The sequence below is a fragment of the Filicampus tigris genome, chromosome 15, assembly GCF_054856515.1.
Source record: "Filicampus tigris isolate MCC_2025a chromosome 15, RoL_Ftig_1.0, whole genome shotgun sequence".
Taxonomy (NCBI): Eukaryota; Metazoa; Chordata; class Actinopteri; order Syngnathiformes; family Syngnathidae; genus Filicampus; species Filicampus tigris.
Window position 1 is genome coordinate 16,470,743 of NC_141231.1, and position 27,989 is coordinate 16,498,731.

Genomic DNA, 27,989 nt, shown 5'->3' on the forward strand with positions numbered 1-27,989 from the left:
TTTGTGCGTGAGTCTTTGTGTGTGTCGCAGTCCTTGGCTTTTCAGAGAATGCCTCCTCGTCCATATTGTTCACTCCAAGCAATATAAGTGAGGGATAGTGCAACAACTAAATATCGGTTCAAGGCAGGCGGTGGTAGGGGGATTGCTTACGTAGCCGTCTGTGTTGTTTGAAACTATAATGGAGTCTATTTTTTTTTTTTTTTAGATTGGAAAGCACGTGTAGCGGTATAGAGGAATCAGCAGCGGCACCCGAGAGAGAAGTGAATCAATCCTCACAAATAAATACTAAAAGAACTGGCAACCTTGCATCTGCTTAAAGCTGGTGCTGCAAAGCTAAATGTCTACAGTGCAATTTTTGGTCATGCGTTGAATCTGAAGTTTGTGGAAATGATTTTGAGATCATGATAAGTGCAAACCAGAGAGGTCAGTCTTTAATGACAGAACTCAAAACTTGGAACAGCAAATAAGAAAAACAGGTTTCTTCACAGTGAGGCTATTTCAGTTGTGAATGTTCATGGATGAAAAAAAAAAAAAGTGTCAGCGGTTGACTGGTGGTTTGTGTCAGATGTAATATGCAACTAACAATGCACCAAAAGCTTGAGGTTGTCCGATGCGATGATACTTCTCGGGCTTCTTTTTAGCACGATAGAACAAGTAAATAAATAAAAAAAAGAATCTATTTTACTCTGATCTTGAACTCTTATCATTGTTCTCTAGAAGTACCTCAAGAGCTGATGTCGAAGTCTGCTGAGGAGACTTCCCAAATGTCATTTATGTTCACAGATAAACTACCAGAAAATAAGAGAACCAAGTCAAACCGATCGATTTATAAAACTCAAAAAAATCATTGGCAAACATGACTAATTTCCTTCGCTCCCAAAAGACAAGGTTTCATCAAGATCTAAGGGACATCAAGACTTAATGGCTGGGTTCAAGCTCAGGTCATCAACACTTTGAGTCAGCCGTGACATAAGACTCAGGTGATTTGGCCCATTTGGCTTAAATACCGATGGGTCTTCATATCTGGGATCAGGCTTATCATCGCCGCATAGCAAATCTGTTCCCTTGAAGAGGCAAGGCTTAGAGGGGAAGGCGTGAGAGCTGGAAGAAGTGGGCAAGGGATGAAGGAAAATGAAGGTAATGAGAGGTGCTAAAGAGGTAGTGGGGGAATGGTTTACACAACTCACCACAAACTGCAACAAGCAAGGAAGGACTGACTTGGTGCTTGGTACCGTACATTGTCCACTGGGCCCTGCCAAATGCAATGCACATGTCAAGAAATGATTGACTGATTGTTTTGGGACTGATCATCGGGGATGATCCTAACGGAACCTTTCAGTCCAGCGTTCAGGGGTTCTCCTGAGCCTTAAAACACCGTTCATCAATAAATGCTCTACGTGCATCCATCAGGAGTGTATCCTCTTCCAGGACCACCACATGTAGGAAGTTTTCCCTGGACAAATTGGGAGAAAAGTTTCAGAACTCTGGGAGTGTGTTTTAGTGTTGGTTAGTCTGTTGGTGGGATTGTGTATACTGTGACAGCTGGTTAGACTGCGCCACAGTAGCTTGACTCGGTGTAGTCTGGTTTGCGAGTGGGTTTTCTGATTGGTACTTTTCGAGTTCTCTCTTCCTCCTCATGGCCGACTGCAGCTGCTGCTTGATCGCAGAGATTTGACTCTCCAGTTCGGACAGCTCTTGCACCAGCGGACTGCGGCCCACACCCAGCCCAGGACCACAGTCGCCCACACCCAAACCCAGACACTGCCCTGGAGTCATGCCCGGCGCGCCGCTCCCTTGCCCTTGCCCCAGTCCTTGGGGACACAAGCGGCCCAGCAGGTTGGAGCGCCCATTAGAGGTGGTCACAATGGGAAGGTGTTTCTCCAGTAGAGGAAGAGAATGGTGAAGAGGAAGAGCAGAAGCCGGTGGGTGAAGAGGAAGATCCTGGGAAGACGGGCGCTCCAAGTCATTGTGCGCCTCGTTCGGAAGAACCCTACGCCTGTTGCAGAGAGAGGAGTCTGCGGGATTCCAGGATGCCGACTGGTTGTTTCCTTCATTGCACCTGGAGATGCAGACAAATAGGGAAATGTCGCGTCGTTCTTTTCCTTTAAACTTCTTATATTTGCGGTCCATGTACTGATTCTTGGAAGCCTACAGCCAGGGATGCGGTGACCTCAAATTTCATGAATCGATAATCTAATTTAAAACAGATGACAAAACCACATTTTTACTTAGGCCTGAAGTCGATATTATTAGATATTATTATAATATATAAGACCCACTCTCACTGTGAGATCTCTCCTAAGAGTGCGCAAGAGAATTCTCCTTCAGGGATGAATATACAGTCCATAAAGAAATTATTATCTAAGGCACACAAACAGCTTACAGTGACCTATAAAAAGAAAATCGTACTCTTGCGTTACGGCATAATCTTGCCAAGTCCTCAGGGCAAAAATAAGGACAGACAGCAGAAAAATCGGAAAAGATGCAAGCATTGAAAAGTACAGATTAAAAAAGAAGAGTGGATTTTCGAAGCAATGAGAAACGTTAGCCCAGCCCAGTGTTTTTGCAATATGTGTGACACCAGCTAGCCGTCACTTACTTCTATCGTAAAACAAAACTACAGACGGAGCTCTATGTTTTAATGTTGTATATAACAGGGTGCATGGAGCCACTATACACAACCACGTCAACCTATGGTTCGATTAATTATTCAAACAGCAATATTTAATTCAGTTTTACGAGCGCTAAGAGTTAGACGACGACAAAATGGTTGGTTCTCATCCCTTCGTACCATTTCGAGGACATTATAAGAATTTTCCGCATGTAATTTTCTGTACGTGCACTTTGTGAGATTGTCCACCCTCCCACTGCGTCTGATTATTCATTCACAAGGTCATGATGGGCATAAATATTAATTTTCGACTATGCTCTAAAGTATTACACATGTTCTTTCAGCTTGTTGTACACCAAAGGTATTGTTATAGACAATTACAAAAGATCGGGATTTAAAGATCTTCTTCCTGCAACACACTGACAGGTTGACAGCTATAATTTCAATTGGAAGGGCACAGGTTCAGAAGCTTGATTGAATGAACTGAACTCCACCGGCGGAGTAATCTATCCTCATTACTCAGACATTCCTCTTGATTTGAAGTGTCCTCTCTGCGTGTAGGGCTAAGCCAGGACAAATTTGAAACAGCAGCACAAAAGCATTTTTTTTTCGGGGGTGGTGGTGGTGGTGAAAGAACAAAACAAAGCTCTTGCTCAGCAAAAGCTCAATGGATACTTTAACCTCCCCTTTAAAGCATATAGCCACTAGTGTCGGACATGAATCACGCTTATCTGATAATCTCCAGTCATACTGACTCATGAGAAAAATTGACCTATTCTGAGTCAGACAGCTGCAGCGGGTGCGAGGATGGAATCATGGCTTTTTATTCAACTACCCTAAAGAACTTGGTTGAGCGCTGACTGGTGAAAAGATTGTGGTCTCAATTGAAACACAAAGAATCCAGTCAAAGAAGTTTAAAACAACTCAATTTAGGCATAATACCCGTGTACAATAAAAGGAGTCTTAACTTCTGTTCCTATGGCAGTGACATACCCAAATTTGTAAGTAAGAAAAATAAATAAAGAAATCTGCAACCAATGGGACCACTTGCATTTGCCCTTGATGGAGGTAAGCCTGTAACTCACCAAAAGACACATTGACTCAATATTTTGTGATGTCAACATGACATTATGATTATCACCTCAATTTTCGTCGCAGATAATTAGCTTCCAACAGACTGATCCGTTTGTTTACTTACTTACTAAAATGGATCCCTTAACTCCCACTTGGATGTTAATTGGTGTCACTTATTCTCATCCTAATATCTCAGCAATCCAATCCTGGAGGATTCAGGAAAGTGACTTCCTGCTTCTGGTATATTTCTTTCTGCATTGTTACAATTCGCTTCCTTATTAGCATTTTCTTATAAAAATGTTTCTGTACAGTACCTCTTCTCAGGCTTGGTGACAGTCTGCAGCTTGTCATCAGCAAAGACAGAGTTGAGGGCTCGGTGTAATCTCTGGAGAGCAAGCAACATATGAGTGTGTGTAATCAGACTTTTTATTTATTTTTATAGTAAATGTCATCATTCCGTGTCATAGAGAGTGTACAGTTAGTGAGCTGAGTACCTGGCTGGTGTGCAGCCAATATTTGAAGCGTGGCTCCTTGACCCTCGGGATCACCAGCTTGTATACGATATGTTCCGCAATGGTGGTCAACAGAGATAAGGCCACGCCCACACACAGCATCACAAAGAGCCCGGAGAAATGCTTTATGCCCATCTGTAAGGTCTGGATGGAGAAACAGAGAAACAGCAAAGTTGGTGTTGAAAGAACGCTTGGCAAACCACTTGAAAGTATTCAAAGAAAAAAAGCACAGTTGCTGTTTCTGCCTTTTAACTCATTCACTGCCATTGATGAATTGACGTGTCTTTTCGCAGTGCAGCCATTCAATCTCAGGAACTTATTTTTATCATGATTATTATTATTATTATTAACTGTATTTTTTCCCCAATTTCTTTTCAAACATTAGGGTAAAAGAGGGTCTGAAAATGTCTTGCAGTGAATGAGTTAACTGACAAATATTGACTTTATTACAAAAAAAAACTAAATTCTGTCCTTTTAATGTGAAGACTATGGAGGCAGAACATTGCTTCACTGTCCAGGCAAATTGAAAGAAGACATTTTTGTGTTAAAGAGATCCCATCCCCAAATCCTTTTTTAACTGCTGAGCTTTTTAAAGGTCAGGTATATATCTTACAGTGAATCTAAATTTAAACATACTTAATCTGAGACATCCGCAAGTGTTTTACTGCACTGAGACTTGGGAGAAGTCAAATGCCTCTCTGGCTGCACAATTCCAAATTCAAACGTTTTCCGAAGACAAAACATTACAACCGCCGTCATGCTTATCGGCCGAAACCGTTTCTGCGACACATATTCCAAAAGGACCTGCTTCAACAAAGGGAGTAAAGAGAAGAGACGAAAGCTCATTCCTGATTACAGAGGGTTTGGTTTTTATGTTTACGATAACAAAGTTAACTCCATCCATCTATCCATTTTCTTCCGCTTATCTTGGTCTGATGCAAGAAATTCCAACGGAACTTTGTCCGGCTCTTCCGGAGTGGTTTTCCCTTTCCAGCCGGGATGGGTCCAGGGGGCATCCTAACCAGATGTCCGAGCCACCTTCTCTGGGTCCCGGAACAGTGGCACCGAAAGACTCTCACCCTATGTCTAAGGGAGCTCCTGGACACCCAGCGGGCAAATCCCATTTCAGCTGTTTGTATCCACGATTTTGTACTTTAGGTCACGAGCCAATCACTGTAATATCCTAGTATACAGCTGAAACAAATAAAAAAATGGAGCGAAGAAGCAATTTAAGATAGAGTTTATCTATTGCCGGGCATAACTCCTGGCAATGGTTAAAGTAGATCAGACATCAGGAGATGTCCCAGCGTATGTAGGATGTCCATCCCCAGACTCCTCGTCAATGTCACTTCTCTGCCTGGAGGACTGAAGAACTAGAAATGTTCATGGACCACAGCAGCCTAGTGGAAACACATGGAGTCCCACAGGGCATCATATCGGGCACCCTGGCATACTCTGCACATTGGGAATGACCATGTCATGCAGGGTGCCATGTAATATAACACTGTGAGTTGTTTTGGGCTAAGAGTGGCATGGAGGTGAAGGACATCCCATTGGCCAACTGCAGCAAACATTGCGGTGTTGCCGACGGGCTGCCCGGGAACACGGACAATGTCACGCTGCCAATGACTTTGCTTCCCCTGACACGCTTTTTTATTTATTTTTTTATTTTGGTGAGTGAGGCCACCCTCATCAGTTTGAATATAAATGTGCAGCATCGGGCGCTCTGTAACTACACAGTAGTGGAAAGCGAATATTGTACAACAGAAAATACTAAAATTGCAATGTACAAATAGGACAAGCGCTCTTTCCGTGTTGTATGTTTTCCAATTGTTTAGTAATCAGTGCACACAGAACTTTTTTTTAGAATACAGTATAGTCATTGTTAGTGGGAAAAACTACATTCCATCATTTCTTTGTGTGTACCACTATTATTGGCCAAAACTGTCACAGTCCTCTTAATGCGACTGTTCTCAAGCGCGACTGTGTCACCCCTCCCTAAGAGGTGTTTCATGAGTGTGCAAGTAGCAATCAACAAATGTGATCTTGCACTTTTCTTAATGGAGCTCTTCCTCCAGATACTGCCGATGCACATCCTCGTATGAATCTTTTTTACTGCCTCGTATGGAGAAGCTCTCAATACGGCCGCAGTGGCCGCATTATCAAGTGATGTGGGATGTAAATACATGATGGATTAAATTGGCAATCTGCCTTACAGTGACTCAACTAAGATGGCTGTAATGACATTCCAGGTGGAGCCAATTACTCCCAAAGCCGGGGGAAATTGTCTGAATGCTGTCACCATGTTGGGCACCATGTGAGTTGGTTCGAAATTGGAGATCTTTTTGCTAGGATACTTTTTAAACAGTGGGATATGCTCACGATAAAGTGGAACATGGAGAGTTGAACAGCTTTTCATCTTGAAATTTGTTCTTAGCATCTGCAAAGTTAGATGTTGATGATGCTTCTTTCAGTTGGTCCAAGATATGGTATTGACTAATCTATTCGTAGTGAATGACTTGTTCTCCAATTGTGACCATTCTCTCATGTTGTAATGAAAGGCAATCCATCAATTGGGTCACCTTTTTTGTCCAGACAGAACAGGTTGCTTCTGATAATTTGGCAGCCATTTGTTTGAATCATTGCATTGAAAATGCTGAGCATGTCTAAAACGTAGCAGCATGGTCAATATTTTACTGCCTATGTCACATGAATCTCTCTGCTTACGCTGTCTTATGTTCACTTTGACAGCAACTTATAACAATGCTGAATATGATGGCAATGTCAAGGTAATAACGAGGGTTCAATTGCAATGAAACATCAGTAATGTTTGGTTAAATCCTTTTTTTGTGCAAGATTTTTATTTCGCAATTCATACTCCTTATTTCTCGGCCCACATCACGGCACGGCATCATCCGCGATCTGTCTGCTGCGCCTCGACAGATAAAGAGCGTAAAATTGAATGGCATGGCGCTAAATGCCTGCAGTCATGATGGTACGGGCCTTGATGCTGCAAAATGAAATGAACCTGGAGAAACTTGAATGTCTGCAACGACTGACACCATCTATACCGAAGCTGCAGTGGGAAGTTGCTCACTTCTTTTCTCGTGACTCGCAACACGAATATGAATAGTGAAATTAACAAAGAACCTCACCCACAGCGGAGAAAATACTCCTCACCCCTTTGCATATCCATTTCAGGAGGTAAAATGTACATAAAATGTATAGTGTGTATTCCAAAAATATTTTTTGATTCATTTTATTACTACAATATTTAAGATGGACTTTTAAAACTGTTTTTCAATTACATGCGGTTCTATTTTGAATAAGATTTTTTTTTTTAATAAAAGCCAAATGATGTTTTGATGGTGGAAGTTGATATTTTTCAAAAGTACTGTATCTCTCACATTGCTGAAAAGCATACTGTATGCAGCCTTTGTGAACAGAAGTTCCTAATCCCCATTTTGAAGGCCTAATAAGGTTGTACAACCCAATCCAAGCAAGGAGACACTTTACGAGAGCCCAAATCACAGCTGGCGGTTAAAACGACTGATTTGTCATGGACAACAGAGCAAGATGGACCTCAGAGGGCTGTTTGACTGCTGAGGACAGAGCAAAGTAATGGACGTACAGCTTGGTAAGCAGCTGCAGGGTCAGGGGGCAGACTTTGAATTACAAGTTATCGTACGCATGGTAGTGGACATTTTGACGACACAACGACCTTGACGAGACAGCAGTCTGAAGCGAAGGAGCTAACAATCAAAGAAGAAAGGATTGAAATTCCAGTTCTCATAACCGATGGTAGCAAGGCCTATCTTTGATGATTTTAAAGTAATTATGCCAAAATGATAATCAAATACGTATCCATGCTGTGAAAAATTGTTACCCGGTGATTAGCCTACGGTGATTTGTGATTTCTGGGTCACATTGGTAATGGGTTGCCATCTCCTGTACATCGGTTTTCTATCCGCGTGCCATTTTATTCTTAGTTTGTATCAATAATGCAGTACATTCTGCAGCAGAGCTACATACAAGGCTGAAGTTCACAATTGGCACTCCTGCCTGAACAGCCCAACTGAAGCAGACAAGCGCTATGGTAAAGTTATGTTGATTCAACTTTGCACTTCCAAAACCACGAAACCACTATGATACCATGCTGCTGCAAACGGTGCAACGGTAATTTCACCTAGCTAGCGGCACCACTTTTTCCCTGAGGTGTTTTTACGATTAAGAAAATGCCATTATTTGAGGATGGTATATGGCTGTAATCAGGAATCTTCAAGTAGCATCGACTTTTACACTAGGCGCGACATCTTTGTCGCTAAGCCCGCACATAAGGAGAAACGGTCGATGGATGTTAGCATCTTTATTTTTGGGTGCCAACTGAACAACCTTGACAGGGAGGATGTTGAGTTTTATTTTATTGTTGGCAAATATAAAACACTGAGTGCTATCAGAAGCGACACACATTTACTACCGACTACTAGACCAAAACAAAAGTCTGACATAGGCTAATTTCCTGGATACGTTTATAGAGAGATTGTTGATTGTCTTTATCCTAACTACCTTTTTTCACCCCATGGAGTATAAGTTCAATAGATAAATAGATAGATATACTTTACCATAGCCATGAGGCGAATTAAAGAATTCAACAATTAGGAGGGAATTAAGTGTAAAAGACAACAGTTAATGGTCTTGATAGCCATCCTAATTAAAGATGCATTAGAAAGATAAGCATTGGTTGATTGTTTTACAGTGAGTTGGTGGTTTTCTGACGAGGGAAATGACTTCTTCACATTAAAAACTACATTAACACAGGTCTCATCAAAAAAAAAAAAAAAAAAAAAGCTCAGCAAAAATGTAACATTAAGAAAATCAATTTGGTATTCTGCTTGTCATAGTGTTCGTAGAGGTACAGTGCATAGAGAGACACAAACGGACTTTCATTGATGCGCTGTGCGGGTGTGAGTCAACGGTATGCCCGGTGAATATAAAGAACACAAGCCAAAATAAATAAACATGACACGGAGATCAACACGACATCAACAAGCTTTAATTGAAAAGCTCCCGACGGCGGCAGCCGAGGTGAAGGAGGCTCCGTTCTTACCTCAGTCACGGCAAAACTGCGCTTCCCGCACGGCACCACCTTGTACCATTTGTCATGCAGCATGTCCATGAAGCCGTCCGACTTGTACTGACTAACAAGCTCGGAGAAGTTGGAGGTGAGCGGGGAGTTCTGAGGCAGCCCAATCCCATATCCTGTCGGCGGGCACACAAAGAAAACCCCCAAAAATAGTCTGTTTGTGTCACATTTACCGTCATTTCTATTGACCTCAGTGTTTATATAAGCCATCCATCCACCACTTCTATACCGCTTACTTTCATCAGGCTCGCCAGTGTGCTGGAGCCTAAACTATCCAATCTGGCTGGACGAATGCAAAAACAGTTTTTGTTTGTGCCGTCCATTGAATTCCTTGCTAAGCGTGACAATGTCAATAACAGCAAATTTATACAAGTACTAAACTTAACACCCGGTGATGCGAACCGAATTGACGTGGAGGTTGCATTAAGTAATTAAAAGCACCAATGGTATGTGGGACTATCGAGGCCTGTAATGGACGTTAACCACCATGGGGACGTTTTCACGGCGGGTGAATGATGCTTCCTAAATGGGCCTGAGATTAACAGGACACTGCGTGGACTGTAAGCTTTTGAAAGCCAGAAGATTAACACTGTTAAATGCTGTCTGATTGATATTAGGGCTGTCTTCTGGACACCCCTGCGGCGACACATTTTAAAAATTGATGGATTGAAACTGAGAATTGAAAGCGGGTGCAACTTTAAAAGTTTTGACCTCTTTTCATGTTCCCTTACCTTCGATAGCAAACGGTTTGCCAACAGTCAGTGTCTTGCAGTCTGCATCAATTGAGACCTCATAGTCCAGCAGAGCTTTGTCCATGATGAACGCGTCCAGTTTCTGGGGATCGGCCCTTGAAACACAAGACAAAAAAAAAAAAAAATACAGTACAAAGCGGATTGTCTGGCCGTCATTTGGAAGTGAACTCTTTCACTGTGTTGTCTTATTTGTTGTGGCAGTGAAGCAAAAATGATACGCTAAAATCATCGGGGAAGTCAACCCAAATTTTTTTTCCAGAATATGTTCTATGCAGGCCCACTAGCTGAAATACGACATTCTGATTAATATTGCGTTTGTGGAATAGAAGTTAAGCAGCAAAATGCACCCACTTTTAGCCAGCTCAGGGGGCGGCCATTTTGTCACTTCTGTCGACTGAAGGTGGCATCGGAGCTGCTCAGGTAACGACCAATCACAGCTCACTTGTATTATGAAGGTGACAGAAGTGACAAAATGGCCACCCCCTGAGCTAGCTAAGAACGGGTGGATTTCTCATATTCCACAAACGCAATATGAATCAGAAAGCCGTGTTTAGACTAGTGGGCCTGCATGGAACATATTCTGGAAAAATATTGACTTCCCTTTTAAACATCAAAATAAATAATTACATACATAGGTTTTGAAATAAAGACATCTATGTTGAAAAAAAAAAAAAAAAACGCTTTTTAAATGAGCTGAGTTGGCCATGTCTATTGACTGGTGACCAGTCCAGGGTGTAGCCCACCTCTCACCCAAAGTCACCCGAGATAAACTCCAGCTCACCCGCAACCCCAATACAAACAAGCAGGACACAAAATGAATAAAATAACGAATATACCTGAATGTAATGTTCATGCCCTCATGCCAAGAGAAGAATATGTCCTCATTATATCGTTTCATTTATAAACTGCCTAAACGCTTGACAGTTTTTCAATCATAACCATGTTTATTTCTTGTTAACACAAGCCAACTCTTAAACCCACCACCCAAACAAAAAAAAAAACAGCCCGTTACCGCAGTTTGGAATTGCGTCGATATTTCTGTAGCATTGCTTCATCGGACACAATGCGGGAAGGAGCGGTTCCATTCATGCTACACCTCTGAGGTTGATTGCTCTAACGCCTTTGCTTCTTGATGCACGCAGGCAGGTTAATAAGAAAAACCTGCGCCTAAATTGCTTTGTTTTGTATTCATCATCAGCGAGTTGCGCCATGAAAATCTCAATCCTGATAACATCAGCGCTGCCATTCTAATATGTCCTACAAACTGCTGTGGCTGTTGTATGGGGGTTGATGATGCGCAGTGCAAATTAGCTGCAGTTGGTATTTGTAGCTTCCGTTATTAAGACGAAAGAGGGTGAAAAATTAATTTCGGCCCCTTCTATCAGTGGAAAATTGAGTCACCAAGCACGCAGCAATGCTATTAATATTGAAATATTATTACGTGCCTGATAAATATGTGACTAGTCCTTTGGGGCGTGAATCCTTAAGTTGCACATTTCCGGCTCCCGAGCTGTAATTTCCTAAAGTTGACATTTTACTTGAACCTTGTAATCAGCGTTTTAGAGGCTGCCCAGAAAAAAAACAAACTTGTTTCATCCATTTAAATGGTGTTCGCTCCAACCTCTGCTTGTATCCAAGCTGCCATTTCTCACTTTATTTTTGCTTTGCTCAGTGGGGACGCCGGTGGAATGTCGAAGCAGTTTAGGATGACAGCGATGGTGGCGTTGGGGGTGCCGAAGAAGATAGGAGCTGAATGTGAAGTGAAGGCAGACTCGCAGTGGAAAATGACAGCAGCATTGTTTTGTTTTTTTTCTTCTTTTCAGTCCTGTTCACTTGACATTTATGTGATATTTCCAGAGACAATAAACCATCTCCTTAGAAAGATGCTGGATCATGACTGTGCAAATATTATCTTTGTATACATGAATAACATAGACGGGAAGTATTAGTGCTAGTATGCAAAAAAAAAAAAAAAAAAAAAAAAAAACGGAATTACTTGAGATTGTGTATGCCATCTGGCGTTGCCGGGACATTGTATCGTCGCATGTACTCGTGCATCTCAGGAAAACTCTTTTTGACGTAGTCCTCAGCGCTGCTTTCTCTCACCGTGGCGAATCGGAATCCCTGGGAGGGATGGTGCAACTGCAAGAAAGATAGTGGAGACATTTAAGCTTTAATATCACCCCCCCTACCTACTTAAGTCTGCTATTGATTCTCTACAGTTACGCAAGACTTTCTACATTATTAGAGGACCTGCATTTAGCATTAAAAAGCAAATAAATGGTCTATCCAACGTCATGTCTTTTTTTGCTTTTTTTTTTTTTTTCAATAACAGTGAGTCACTGTTGGATTTGTTTTACCTCAAATAGTGGCAATTGAGGATTTTCAAAACGATCTACCTCATAAGACACCTTTTCTTTCAAATCAGGATTCAAGTGATGGATTTAAATTTCCTTTGACCCTCACCACCAATGTGTCTTTACTGCAAACCACACCACAGTGCAGACATGGCATCCATTTTCATAGCACTTATACACAACCCTGTCTATCAACGCTTTGGTGTGCTTCCACAACAATCCTTCCTTTCCTATTATGGCGCACCTGCAGAATGGAATGTGGTGGCGCCCCTGTTGGCTGCAAAGTCTGCCCTCTGCAGGTTGGACTGTAATCCACTAATCAATCAGCTAGTCTGTGTGGACAGAGTTTTTTTTTTTTTTTTTTTTACAAATCCATACTGTGCCCCCCTTACAAGAGCGCAGTATGGGATTTTTTTTTCCCCCTCCCTAATGTTTTCTTTCATTTGCAAAAACATGGCATGTAAAAGGCGACCTTTCTGTATCCTCCTATTGGTCATTGGTTTTCTGTTTCTCAGGTGGGTTGTGTCTGTTCCATTTTGTTGCACCCTGTGGTACAATGACAATAAAGCAATTCTGATTCTTATCCTGTTCAGGGTTGTGGGGTACAAACTGTCACTGAGTGGGAACTGAACCAAATGCCTGCACACAAGTCAAGCAAATACCACTAAAACATTTCAACATTGACCCAAAAAGAGGGACTGAAAAAACAGAAGAATGTTCAGAAGCGTGGGGAAAACAAACCTAGCGAAGAGTTGCGCAAAGTGTTTAGTGGATTTATTCAATGCAGGTAAAAAAAAAAGAAATTTAAGTTTAAAATGACAACAAAAAACTCTTAAGTCTAAGACTGCACCAGAACCATATTAACAAAACCCCAGTCAATTTTACATTGGACAAAAATCACAATTCTGTTTTAATCTGTGGGACGCCAGTAAGATGGCTGAACTAGAATGGGAGTGTAAAATATTACAAAACGTAGAGGGCAATTTTTAAATGCTAAATTGGAAAGGAAAACACCAAAAATGTTTGCCTAGTTGATGCAATCGACCAGCATTCCAATTTCTATACTGCTTATCCTGTTTAGGGTTGCACGGAAACAGAACCAATCACAGCTGACTTTAGCCAAAAGGCAGAGTATAGTCTAATGCGACTGCAACTCAATCACAGGGCACATGAGGACACAGACAAGCATTCACACACACATTCACACTGTCACCGAGTCGGAAATGAAGCCGTGCTGCCCGCATGCAACTCAGGCCGGTGGGCTACTATACCGTCACTGACAAGTCCGTCAAGCCGTCTGTCTCTTTAATGTGACTACTACCTTTGGGTCATGGATCCCTGACAGCTGCTCATAGGTCTTCTCACCAACCATGACTGCCGCCAGATTAGCAGTGTAGGTGGACAGGCAGAAGAGACAGAAAATGGCCCAAAGGTTCATCAGCAGACGGCCCGTCCAGCACTTTGGGGGCTTGATGGCGACGGTTCTCCCGAAAAGTATAGCGTAGCACACGTTCAGAGCCGAAGAGAAGGAGAAGACGCGATCTCGGTTGCGTCCGCGTGGCGTCATGCCGAACGGGCTGTGCCACTCGTACAAGGTGAGGAAGACGGCGGTGACGTGGAGAGAGACAAAGATGCCGAGCCACATTGACCAGTGGAGGGGCCACATGAAGGCTCCGATGGGCGCAGCGGTGTCACGGGTGCGGACCTAAACACACAGACAGAACTGTACAATAAACAAGGGCGAAACTATTTTTTAGGATGTACGCACACTAGGCCACACGGACTGGATTTGCTCCTGTTCCTCATTGGCTCGCTGTGAAAGCACTCAGACTTCAGCCCTTTTATATGAAACTATTCATTATACAACAATGCCATGTTTATTCCTCTGGTGAAATGTGGTCGTTAGGATTAATAGAAGTCGTCAAATTATGACATGCATACGCTTGAAAAATCATGCCAGGCCAGGGCCCATCTCTTAAAAAGCATTCCAGAAGATTCTAAGCGCATCGACGGTGAGAGTGCATCAATGGCAAATTCATTGGACTTTGGGTGTCAAGTGACAGCTCGGATTGCCTAGTGTGGGTAAATCCATAAATCTAAATTCTTTCAATGTTATCTCACAAATGTTATCTAAAACATTAAATTACAGTTTAATGATTGAACAGTGGTAGCTGCATGATTCTGATCAATTTTGACTAACAGTGAATTTATGTCACAGCTCATTAAAATGTACCTTGATATTTTTAAAGTGGAATTAACCTCGCCGAATGATAAACTAGATACTATGACGGCATTTGGAAGAACACAAAGTAAGTAATGATTTATGTGAGTTCTCAAAACCCCGTACAGGAATTGGAGAAAATTGCAGAGATACCAAAGTCAGACAGACAGATACATGGATGGATTTATATTGATGTAGTCTCGCCAGGAAATAAATCCTGACATCCCGTTCTGTAAGGATCTTTTTTAAGAGAACGCAGAGTAATCAGGAGTCACGACCGCTTTTGTCAGCTACTGAGGTCAAGTAAAATAATTGCAATAATAAGTCAAACCTCATGCGGAGAATTGTAAGGCATGCAGCAGGAAGATGTCGACTTAAAGGCGGTGACCAGCAGCTCAGCGAAGAGAGTAGGTTGAGGTAAGGTCAATGACAGAGAATGGAACAAAGTAGAACAGGAACAGAAAAATGAGAGCAATCAAAAAGAGGCAACTGACCAGAATTCCCAGGCTGGTGGAGAAGAAGGGCGAGGTGAAGTCAATGACTTGGCTTCTTGCTGAATTAATGCTAAAAGACGTCACAGCTAGGTGAGCAGCGCCACTAAGCAGGTCACCCACTAATCCTGTCCAGCGGCCATTCTTAAAGCCTCCGTATTTCCCGTCCCCAACGATGTAGAGGTCAAAGGTGAATCCCATGTCCTCTGCCAGCTTCTCCAGCAAGTCAATGCAGTAACCATAGCAGCATTTCTTCGCATCTGTGGGGACGGATCCATTTGGTCCTGCAAGATTTTGGAAAAAACTCTGTAAAACCGATGAGTCATTGGTGAGTGGGTCGAGGCACAGCTGGCCAGCGGGGCACAGCCCGTCTCCATCCACGTCCCGGGTGAATACGAACGGGTGCTCCACCAGTGTCACCACCCGCAAATGCAGCCTGGTGGGTCTGCGCCAGTCGCCTCCCCCTCCGGAACCCTGGCGGCTTGTCCAGGCCCCCTGGTCCATCAGAACTTTCCCTCTGCGCCAACGTCCTAGTCTCGTCCAGGTTGGCTGGCCTAGAGGGTCCAGCTGGAGGGACCAGATGTAGTGATGGGCCTCGGAGATGACATTTTGGCTCTGGCGGTCTCTGAATATAAAGCCGCTCTGGCCCTCAAAGGATGTGTTGGAAAGAAATCTGAGGGGAGAAAACAGAAACATGAATTATTCGCAGGAAGAGACACTTTGATGAGGGTTAGAATAGAAGATAGTAAATCAACCAACCCAAGGCTATACTAAACTAAACTATACTACAAAATATGTTTTTAAGTGTAATCAGTTAAGGACTAAGTGAAGTCTGGAAGAATGTGGGTACACATTGCCCAACTATACCATTCATAATTACGTTCACGTTTGGGCAAATCAGACTTTTCAACAAACAGCTGTCATATTTTTGGACTGTAGCAGGAAGAACAGAAAGATCATGCATACTCCACAACACTTCACCACTGCCTGTGGAACGACAAACCCCTCAGAAACGCGACTTGTGAGACCATTGACTGGTAAACTGTCCTGGTTGTACCCCATCAATAAGTCAGCGCCACCTTCCATGTGACAGTGAACAGGATAAGCGGTATAGAAAATAGATGGAGAGCTGTCAACAGCATCAGTAGCAGACACAAGCCAATTTCACACTGATTTCCCAATAAATTGGCGTTTCAGACGCGTAGCAGTCGAGCCAAGAATTATTTGGCCGTCTATTTCAGACAGAAGTCACCGAAGCAAGGCACTGCCATGGCCCAAGTATGCAATATTTGTCTCGAATTGAGATAAATAGCGACGTCAACACATCAGCGTCATAGGACATTTTCTATGGTAAAGTCCTGGATGATAATCTCCACTCTTCTTATCCACCGGCTGCATTCCACCTCTGTTATGCCTCTGATACTACTTCGGAAGACAGAAAATTTGCTGGTTAACCGAAATCCTCTCATTCACATCGGTAGCTTACACACAGGACAGCAAGCGGATGAGAAGTCGGCAAAAAGCAAGTTTGGATGGCCAGTGTGCAAGGAGCTTCTTATCTGTGTTTACCTTAAACATGTCACTTTCAGCCTTGCGGACATCTGTCACTTCATTGCAGCAGATTAAAATCAATCCACTCATGAGGACAACGTGAAAAGGTCACAAGGCAATAATTGAACGATGACTTGAAATTACTTATATGTTTAACTCATTCACTGCCATTGACGTATTTGTCTTTTCACAGTCCAGCCATTCAATCCCAGAAACTTTTTTTTTTTTTTTCACATTTTTTCAAACGTTTGGGTAAAAGACGGTCTAAAAATGTCTGGCAGTGAATGAGTTAAGGTCATGGAATGTTCGTTAGTTGGAGTTGAACTGTCAGTATGTTCTTTCAATTTACATATGAATGTGTTCTTATGATAAAGGAAAAATGAACTGTTGATAGGATTTAGTTTTAAAAAAAACAAGACTCACATGGCAGATTATATTTTGAATGATAAATATATAAATATATCGTCGCTGTCCTGTGAAAAACACTTATGTCCATTTTAAAAAAAAATGTTTTTTTAATTTTTAGATTAATGGTGTTTCCGTGTTACAGACATCCCATTAACTTGAAATTAAAAAAAAAAAAAAAAGACAAAATTCGACATAGCAGTACGTGTTTTTCACAGGACAGTGATGATATCCTTGATTAATACACGTTATATCCTTTACATAAGGTATTTTATTTTTAATACAGAGCTGTGTTTGTCAAATAAATATTTAAAATGAATCCATTTCCCCACAATCCCTGTGTTGTTTTGGAAGTCATTCGCATGGGGTCTACGTCCAGGGGCATGCCATCATTAACACAATCAAACGGCCAACGAGGCACATGATTACGTTCGATTAACTCTGCCTTGCAACAAGTGGCTGGGAGGAAAATGTGATGTGGCCTCTAAGAAGAATCTCAACAATTCCGTTGCACTTCAGTGCTGTATCAGCTTAAAAAATATTATTTCAGGAAGTTTCACTACAAACAATGCATTACTCATGTTTATACGATTAATATCATTGCTGTAAGAAGGCAAATTTGAATTTTAAAAAAATAGAATCACACCGTGAAAGAAGCTACCATAGTACCGTACCGTAGTTTTACCGGCATGTTTCCTACCTATATAAAAATGCCTGCTACAGAGAAGAGGTGTTCAGTCTTGGTGGCCTCAGTGTGTGTGTGTAGGGATGAAAGTGAGTGTTACAGCAGAGGACAGAGCATGGCCCCGTGATCACGCCATGCCTCTCAGTGAGCCATGCTACTGGCTGAGCGAGAGTGTCAGGAACCAGAACAGACACGCACACTAACACGCACGCGCAGTCATGTTTTTCGATCACATCAGTGGACATAACAATGAAGTCAATTCCCCGCTTTCGCAAATCCCAAAACTTGACCACGCGAAGGCCAAAAGCCGCACTTGAATATGAGGATTTAACCTAAACATAAGTACAAGGGTGTGCAGGCACACAGAGACACACACACTCTTTTCCACACTTGGAGTGATGAAGGCGAGATATGCAGTCATCCATTTTCTAAAAGCCAGTTCACACCTCTGCAATGCACCCATCCGGATTTAACGATGTAAAGCAGGGGTCTCCACCCGGGAGCGGAGCCAGAACGTGGCTAATGGGCGGGCCTGGAAAAATCAGGGTGGACCTGAATATTTCTCTCACTGAGCACAATCCTCCTGTCCCGACACATCGTATATTCAAATAAAATGACAAACTGAATAATATGAAGTTCAGATCTTCCTTAGACAAACACAATTAGGCCATTCTTAATATTCAATCAAATAAATAAAAAAAAAAACACAAATTCAAAAATAATGTAATCATTTACTCAAAATTTAAAGGTAGTCAGTTGTTGTATTACTGCAGTTCAGAGAAGTGTGGGTATACTTTAATTGTTGATCTCTTGACAGTGTCTCCTTGTAGACTTTGACAATAGAAAGGAGCTGAGTTGGTCGACTTTGTCTGTGACGCGCAGTCACGACTTTGGAAGACGGCCTCTCACGGTTGTCTCTCTCATCTCCGACACCCGCCCTGATTTTGCTGTCGCGCACAACTACAACACGCAATGTGACACCCGATGACAAAAAATGGCTCCGGCCATCAAGAGTCTCGCTGACAAGTGTGATGAGTGTCCATGCCGATATCACAGAACGTTTGCTTTGTGGAACCCCGATGGGACATCGTGTCTCATGCAGCAATAGCGAGCAGTGACTACTGCGGAGTGGGCGTTGGTTGGGGTGGGATTGGAGGGGAGGGAGCCGAGGGGTTGCGGGGCCCGGCTTTGACTTCAGTCACCACAAGAATCAAAGGATCGCAAATTAGTCATTACAGATGACACAATCTCTCGAAAGCTTCTTCTTCAGAGAGTGGAGCTTGTCCAATACATGTACTGCGGGATGTCGCAAGCAATTTGTGGTGCTTCTAGAATGACTGACAAGGAATTTACTGTGACTGATAAGCTGAGTAATAATGCAACAGTTAGACCATTCAGGACAGTGGAACATATTTAAAAATAAAAACATTTATAGTGTATTCCGGACAGTTCTAAAATTTCAGTTTTTTTGTTGGTCCCAAAAACTGGACAAAGGCCAGAGGTGGACATTCAGATTCAGACCGGTTCGTCAGTCCATCACAGACGGACTGACCCGTTTTGCTGACGACTGACAAACGACGGGATACTTTTTTGAAATGACGGACTGGTCACTGATGGAAGCGGATTTTTGTCCGTCATTGTGATCGTCACCAACCGCGTCCATCCGTGACGGACCTTTCTGTCATCACTGACGAACGCCCGTTTTGCTGATATTTTTTAGGGAGTGGGGGACCGACTGATGGACCGACGAACGGACGATTACAATTCGGTACGGCTTGAAAAATGACAGACTGACAAAATGACGGACGGGTACCCGGCCGCTGACGGATGACGAATGACGGACCAACAAAATGTAATATAACACCTTATTTAGTATACTTATTTATTTTTCAATTTAGTACAACTAATAAAGGAATTTATAAAGGATTTCAACTAGAAGTGGATTTTATTTGTCAAGATGCAAAAGTACGCTGAAGTGAGTTTTCACTTATATTGTGCATATGTATAATAGGTTATGAGAACACGCACACAAAAAATGACATTGACTTTACCTGAGAAAATTATGGTATGATTAAGATCCCTGTTCCTGGTTATTCAAACTATAGTCGCTCGTAATCAAATCCAAACATTTGGTGGTGTTCCATGTCATAAACCTTGATTTATTTGGTACGTAAATGCTCTGCTCCTGGAATTTTAGTGCAAATATATTCTTCTGCTTCATTTCACTCATTTGCATGGAAGCTAGTTTTATTGCCGAGGGATGCTTCGGCCTTTAAACACAACTCAACTCAGAAGTTCACAAGTAATAATAAAGTGGAACTTTCTTCTCAGGGTCGCCGCCATCGATGGCTCCTACACGCCACATAAAAATGACGTTTTTATTATTTCCTGCGCGATTCATAAATGGGAGACTGATGGCATTTGAAGCGGAGCAGCGAAGCTGGTATTTAAAGCTGAAGAGTGACAGGCGGGCTGAGTCAAATCTGATTCTCACTATCGCGACCTCATTGGCTGCCATGTCAGCTCTGTGTTCTTGATGCCAGAAGATACACACGGAAGGAAGCGCAGCCGCTTTTATGGTGGCTTTAAAACAACCCCCACACCCCCAGAGCAAACAAGAAAGTGTTTTACTTACGCAGGCTTGTTCGATACAACACAAGGATGGAGCATTTATTTTGCAGGATTTTCAGTCTTTGTAACTCAGCTAGCCGGCACATTAAGGGTACTAAACGCACCTCTGTGAAGTGATCACTATAAAAAAGGGGTCGTATCCGTTAGGTGGGAACCAGAAAAAAAAAAAAACGGATAACCTGCTGACATTTATTTTATCTTGCTGCAATAGCTTTTGTATCTGTGTCAGCAGAGCTTATGTATATATTGCATGTATTGTAGTATTACTGTTTTGAATCCGTATTTTTGGGCAAAACAGTGTTTTTTGCAAACTTTATGAGCATTCCAGACTATTACTGGAAATGTGACAATATTATTTATTGCGTCCACCCAACCGTAGAAGAGTTTGTTCACAGACAGCAATTTGCTTGTTGTGATCTGAAATGCCTGACAGAATAACAGACTTACCAGAAAGTACAAACACATACCTGTAAATGCAGCTATTGTTTGAATACCGACAACGGACGGCAAAAGTGATCATCATCAATTGTATCAACTTCTAAAAACATACGCGGGATCTGTAAACACGTTATTAAGAGAGCCAGTGCACATGGCTGGCTTAAAATCATTGACATTTGCTTGGAAAAAAGTCAATTTTAAATGGCAGGGACTGTGTGGTGATGCGCACATTCAAGCTATGGATGGCAAATGACAAGCGCCGCATGTTTGCAGTTTGCTTAAACCTGAACATAAATCAATTAGCTTGTTTAGTTTAAAAAGGTCAGGATAAAAGTCGAGCATACACTGTGAAAATTAAGCACATTTGCACCATGATTTTGAGTTGCAGACAACAAAAAGAGGACAATTTCATGTCTTGCCTGACGTTGAGTGTCATGTAGTGTATGGCGGACATGGGAGAAATGAGCCGGTCGTATGATAACGTGATGAAATTCAAATGATCAAATGACATTTGTAGAGAAGAGTTTTTCAAGTAGATTTTCCCAAACTATTCACTTATCCCCAAACACTTCTTTGTCACTATTACCAATATTCCTGTCTTCTTAACAATTTTAAATGTCTTTTGTGAGTCTTTAATGCATAGAATTTTATTTCGGTTGTTCAATTATCAATATTCCTGTCTTCTCAACAATTTTAAATGCCTTTTGTGAGTCTTTAAGGCACGGAATTTGATGTTGGTTGTTGCAGTTTACAATTTTTAATTTGTAACACGTACATAGAGTTACTGGCTTTATATATCGACGGAAAGGAGTTACCCGGGCATTGAGCGAGTGGATCAAAAATGATCATCTAAAAATTATTTTCAGGAACAATGAATACAATCTTAGTCGTGAACTTCAATGTCCGCAGATTTGTTTGCGGTTTTGACGACGTTAAATTGATTCCAAATGAGCGCTGCCTCTCATCTCCTAAACATGCTGTGTAAATGTAAATCAAATTTATGAATAATGCACATAACACAGCTTCTTCCTGCAACCTAAAGCACAAATCAATCACATTCATGAATGTTTAATTCATCACTGTTAACATCCCCTTTAACCAAAATAAAGAATTCATGGGTAAGGCGTTGGATATATTTAGAAACTATGCCTAATTGTGTTGACTGTCATTCGTCAAATTTCTAATCGCTCATTCTTCTCCGATTTTTCAATGGGGGGAAGACAAATTGTGTCAACTGTTAAAAACACATTTTGGAAGTTGAAACTAATTGTTGACACCATGAATAATTTTTAACATCAAGAAAACCAAATGCACACACGCACACGCACTGGATTAGTATTGGGATGCTAAATGTACATTTGGGGGCTTGGGGCGCTAAGATGAGAGTCTTTGCCTTTGCTGCTGGTGGTAGGCTATACGCAGTGTCCCTTTCGAGCTCTTTTCCTCATCATAATGCTAAGTGATGTGCCTTGAAAGAATCTTCCCACAGGAGCAAGTGAATTAATGTCCACTGATGCAGCACTTGGTGCTCAGCCATCAGATCACAGAAGTAAATAGAAGGTAGTACAAAGTGGCGTCTCTTTGAAGACTTTATAACACTTCCGGCACAAAGCCCAGGAAGGTAAACCAAAAAGAATGCAAGTAATAAATGAAAGCATCTAAAAATAACTAACTAAATTTCAAAAAACGACTTGTTGTGATTTTTATCATTGATGACATAACTATGACACACTATTGAGATTATGTACTAAACTCTGCAGCAGCAGAACTAGAGTATAAAAACGTCTTCAAACTCACTCTTACTACCCAGTTGTCCATGCAAATGCAAGGCAAATTGTATATCTGATTTCCAGCGAATCAACATAATCCCCAAATGTATCTTTCTTTCTATCTCGTCTCTCTCAACCAAGCTTATTAATTGATTGACTTCTCCTTATCGGAACTCTTATCAAGTGTGTTCGTTCTATCGTTTAGCTCGTATCTACAGTTCTTACTTTTAATCCACACTTATCATTGTGAATTATTTATGGGGGCTGGGGCTTCAACTGTGACTTTCCACCTTCCTTCTGCTACATTAGTCTTTTTGTATTAGGGGAAAATATTGCAGGCACAAGCTGAATTATTTCCTTAAGGACGCGACACTAATAAATGGGCCACAGGAAGTGACCAGGCATCATAAGTCACAGCCAAATTGGTGGACCATGAATCTCCATTGTGTTTTCATTCCTTCTGTTATGCATGTGACTCCACATTTGCATATTGCTGCTTACTACGGCCCGAGTGCCAAGCAGTGTTCTTGGAATCGCTGTGTTCCAGCAAATGAATCATCTTTGGGTGGGGTGGGCTCAACGTGACTGAAAACCCATCAATTTTTCTGGAGCACGGGAAGCAACCCCTTGAGTTAAAATTCAACTGGAGGTCGGTCAATTTGGTTAGATTAACAAACTCCTCCAAAGGCTAACAGCATGCCCATATCTGGAAGTGCCGAAGTAACAGTACCAGGAAGTACAAACTGAGACTTTTTCTTGAATGAAAATTGGAACGCACCTTTACACGAGACTGAAGTTAGAAATTGAACAGCTAGTCAGTAGTTATGGACAAATGAAGGATCGTGAAGCACTTGTGATCTTCTTTGACTCCTCTAGATGGCACTCTTGGTTTAAAGATGCAGTGGTAATGTTGTAAATTCCCACTGCACCAACGTTTACCTTTAAACCAAGAGCACCAACTAGAGGAGTAAAAAAATATCACAGGTGCTTCACGAAGCTTCATTTTCCCATCACTAGTAGACGGCCATTTTGATTTGATGCCGAATTTTGGCCAAATCACAAAGGTTGTATTTTGTCCAAGCCCTACTTGGGAACTCTCCCAAATGAGCCCCCATCCGGAGCAAGTATTCTGACCTCGACAGATGGACGATGGTAAATTGTGAAGCGTGCGTCAAAGTTTGTTGATCATTTCAAAGATTTTTCATTAAAAAGGGAAGAGCGAGGGTCCGTTCATCACCGCTTGCAGCTTCAACATTTTGCTTGGATTAGCTTGAAAGCAGTCAAAGCCTCTTTGCTGCTCGTCTGTCACACACTATCTCTTTTCAACATGAGTGTAGTGTCAACAGTTCCCTTCGGGTCACCTCACCCACCCTCTGGAACACCTGATACCTTGACGCCATGATGCAGAAAGTAAAATCCCCTCATTAAAAGCATGAGAGACGTGAAGACATAATCCTGACTCCTCTTTCTGAGAAAACGAGCGTACCTGAAGGTGTTCAAGGTGTCTTAAAACACTACAAATGTCAAAACACAATTTGCAGAAAGAATCCCTGCACATTTCAGTTAGTTCTTTGACATGTTTCCCATCACGGAGTGGCAATAGCTCATCGGTGAGGAGTTTAGCTTTGAAACAGCGGGGTCACGATTTGAGTCCCACCGTGGGAAAAGTAAATACAAGGGACCTAAGCCCAAGAAAAGCACAGAAGTAGTAGTAGGCAAGGCAGCTTTAGTCACACGTATATACCACATATGCATATGCAAGGTAACTCAATACGCTTAACATAATTAAAAGTACATTTAAAAGAATCTAAAAACAATTTTTTTTTAAGTTTTCTTTTTTAAAATTTACTAAAAGAATGTACAAGAACAAGATTTTTAAAGTTTAATTTTTAAAATCATTTAAAAGACCTCAATCATAGGCATGGGGGGTGGGGCATAATTTTTAGTTGGGCTGACTTTCCTTCTGTTGGCATTACATTTTTGTGCAGCATCACAGCTAAATACTGCTTCCCTATGTTTGCTTATAGCTCTGGGCTCAACTAATTTACCTCAGAGCCCTACTGGGTTTATATTCCACTAACATTTTTTTTTTATGTATCCAGGACTTAAAACATTCAGCAATTTATTTAGAGACCACTGTTATCGTAGTAGTAGTACAAAATCCTCTCATTTACCACTGTAGAATGCGCTTGGCGGTTGCATGTTTACTCTTCTGGCGGCATCTCGGACAGGGCTCTACTCAACTTGTATGTGAATGTTCTTTCTATATGTAAATCAAAGAGACACTAATCAATAATTCATAACATGCAACAACCGGAGTAATGTTAACACAAGCCTAATTCCCCAGTCTTTCTTCCCTGAGATGATCACGCTGCTGATTCAGTTGTTTTAAAGGGAATCTCAGCAGGAAAAGGCACACTGTGATTGTAATGCAGCAGCTTGTTCATTTCACCTTCTCATCAAAGCGGTATGGCGTTGAGTGGTACGGATTACCACTCAATTCTTTCACGCATTTATGCAGTTACTGTATTTTTAAAGTTTCTTCAAGTGCGGAGTATCCGTGGGCATAAATGAGCCTTTGCAGATGTCTGAGTTAAAATATGGATGCCAATATACATGTGATGTATTCAGAAACGCTCCGTGCCGCGATGTTGCATCTCTAATAGTAATGGGATTGACGCTTGCCCTTCATTCAGATTGCTGATTTTACTTTTTTTCTTTGGTTCATTCTTTTTGGGTTGACTTGCGCCTTTTGCATCACTATGGCGTTACTGCCTCTGGTCCAGAATCAAAAGTGTGTTACATTCCCATGTCCACTTGAAGCAATTGAATCAATAGATAAAATTGAATGCTCTACTACTCGGAACAGTAATTTTCAGCTCAGTGTAACACTACCATGAAAACAGGAGCTCAAAACATTTTCATTGCCATTCCATGAAAAATAATACAATATTTTATTGCTTATTCTTTTATCTCAGCACAAAATTAAACCAATGATGGCAAAGAAGGAAAAAAAATGATGAAACCAACCAGCATCATGAACTGTGCTTGAAATGAAGTTTCAATTCAGTTCTTGTTTCTCCCTGCCGCTAAAATAGAGACACTGTGACAGCCTAGGCTAATGTATTAGGCTTTTTATTGTCTCCACTGAGCAGCTTTTGCCCCAGAATGTAATGGTTCCCCTTAGCCCTCATCCGGGTCTTCTTCCAACAGAAGCAAGCAGTAAAAAAGGTGTAAACAACCCAGGGCAGCTACAGTACATCTCTGCCAGGCACTAAATAGCAACATTTAGCATTTGATCTAGTCTAGTTAGTGGAAACAAAATGGCTTAAGTAGCTACTTTAATGACAATCAATTGTAATTATGTTCTGCACGTTTTACCATTTACTAGAAAACTCTTTGAATTTGTTGTTAAACAACACATCACTAGTTTTTTTTGCAGGTTTATTTTCTATTTCATATTAATCAAAATATCCCAAACCATCTAATACAGAGAGAACCCGCAAGTTCCACACTGGGTTATCTACTATTTCTATAAATGTATCGTGTCGAAATGTAACTGGTGCTAAATTTCAGTGTTTTGTGGTTTATATTGTTCGTCCTCATCATTAGCAAGTGCCAGATCATCTGCAATCTGTCTTTGTTGGTATTGAGAAAAATCTTCACTTGCGCCTTAAATTCTGACGATATGATGTTTCTGTACGAAATCAAGGAATACAGATTATGTTTATCAGGCTGTTACACTAAACGAGACAGAGAAGGAATTTCTTTCTACTAGTGGCTGGGATGTTGGGGTAGAAAACAGAGCTGGGCATTTTACTAAAAATTCTCGGTCCGTTTATCGCCTCGCGTCTGCAGCCGGGCTACCTTTCTGCCTTTTTGTCCGGTCTGTCACATAGGCGGAATGTGCACATCTGGTAGAACATTTGTCGTATAAACATCATGGCTGGAACAGACTGACAATATTTTTTAAGACCTATTCGTACCTTCGTCACATTCATTCATTCTGTACGTGCTCATTAAAATGGATCTCATGGAAGAGGGGACAAAGCAAAAAAATCCTTACCTTGTTAAGTATTCCCCTGAGCTTCCATTGCTCTGCTGTACATCCATACAATTTGTAGTTCCAGGAATGAGCGCCAGGGCCGGATTCTCTTGGGCTGCACTCCCAATAGCTCGTGTCACCAGCTCCAATGAGTCTTGGACGTAATGATCCAGAGAAGGTGACGCCATGACCCCGTGCGCCAACAGACCGAGGGGTAATCCCTCTGTTCTCAACCCGGCCACATTCTGGCCGTCCCCTACGACCCAGTGGAATTCTGGAAGCGTCATCCGAGCGGCCACCGCCCACAGGCGACGTACCTCGCGAATCTCGCACCCGAATGTCACTACTCCAACTGTGGACGAAGGCTCTCTCAGGGCCTCCAACTGCCGCATGAGAGATTGTTGCTGGTCCGTTTTGGTGGAAGCAGCTGAAGCAGATGAAGACAAATGGTGGGAAAATGTTGACGATGACAACTCTGCTCCCGCTGAGACACTTAATGCGCCTCCTGGGCTTGGTAAAGAAGACGAAGGCAGTGCGGAGGTTGAAGTTGTCAAGTTGACAAAAGCGCCCAGGTGGAAACGGGTGTTATTTTTGACGAGGAAAATAAATTCACTGATGTCCCATTCCTGGCAGAGCAATACGCTTATGTCCCACCACCCATTCATCATCAAAAGCGAGTAGAGGAGGTGGGGTGATGGCGCCTCCACTGTCCGCATGGCCATTTGGAAATGAAGCGGATTCTGATAAAAGAGAAGGACGTAAATACAGATGAATTAGCAGGTGGAGGAAAATGTTAAAAGTCATATAAAACAATTTGCTACTGGAGGTGCATGTGAGGTAAAGGTGTGTTTAAATGAAAAAAGGGAAAAGTGGATACTTGGAGAGAATGAGATTTTTTTTTTAAGGGAAAATTCATGGAAAGGAGAAATGAATGTAAATGACAACATTAAGATAATAGCAGTGATAAACAAACGGTAATGAGGCAGATAAAATGTCGGAGGGGGTCATTTGGATTTCCTAGAGGGCAAGAAGATGGGAGAGACATTGGGGAGGACTTTGAGAAACAAAGGAAGCGATGAAACGTAATTAGATAAAGGCAAATTACAGATAGTGACGGCGGAACGTTACAGTATGGAAGACGGGCTGGCGAGCGGTGGGCGGAAGATGAGGCATCAAAAACAGATGGAGTGAAGTGAAAGAGGAAATAAAAAATGGGTTATGAATCCAGCATTGGAATTACTTTCCCTCTTTGAATTCAATTTGTTCCTGGAGACCAGACACCGGGGTGAAGAGAATGGATTTTC

The 27,989-nt window shown here is 41.9% G+C and overlaps 1 protein-coding gene across 3 annotated transcripts in view; it reads right to left on the reverse strand.

Annotated features, from left to right (window-relative positions):
- Positions 1–404: 404 nt before the first annotated feature.
- Positions 405–27,989, reverse strand: part of grin3a (glutamate receptor, ionotropic, N-methyl-D-aspartate 3A) — a 48,760-nt gene continuing 21,175 nt past the window's right edge. For all 3 annotated transcript variants that reach the window (XM_086054505.1, XM_086054506.1, XM_086054504.1), the window contains 9 exons: positions 26,707–27,425; positions 15,165–15,834; positions 13,771–14,154; positions 12,089–12,234; positions 10,072–10,187; positions 9,305–9,456; positions 4,180–4,341; positions 4,000–4,070; positions 405–2,059 (listed from right to left, as the gene is read on the reverse strand). In XM_086054505.1, coding sequence (XP_085910631.1) covers positions 1,498–2,059; positions 4,000–4,070; positions 4,180–4,341; positions 9,305–9,456; positions 10,072–10,187; positions 12,089–12,234; positions 13,771–14,154; positions 15,165–15,834; positions 26,707–27,425 — 2,982 coding nt within the window. In that variant the 3' untranslated portion in view covers positions 405–1,497. The remainder of the gene's footprint in view (positions 2,060–3,999; positions 4,071–4,179; positions 4,342–9,304; positions 9,457–10,071; positions 10,188–12,088; positions 12,235–13,770; positions 14,155–15,164; positions 15,835–26,706; positions 27,426–27,989) is intronic.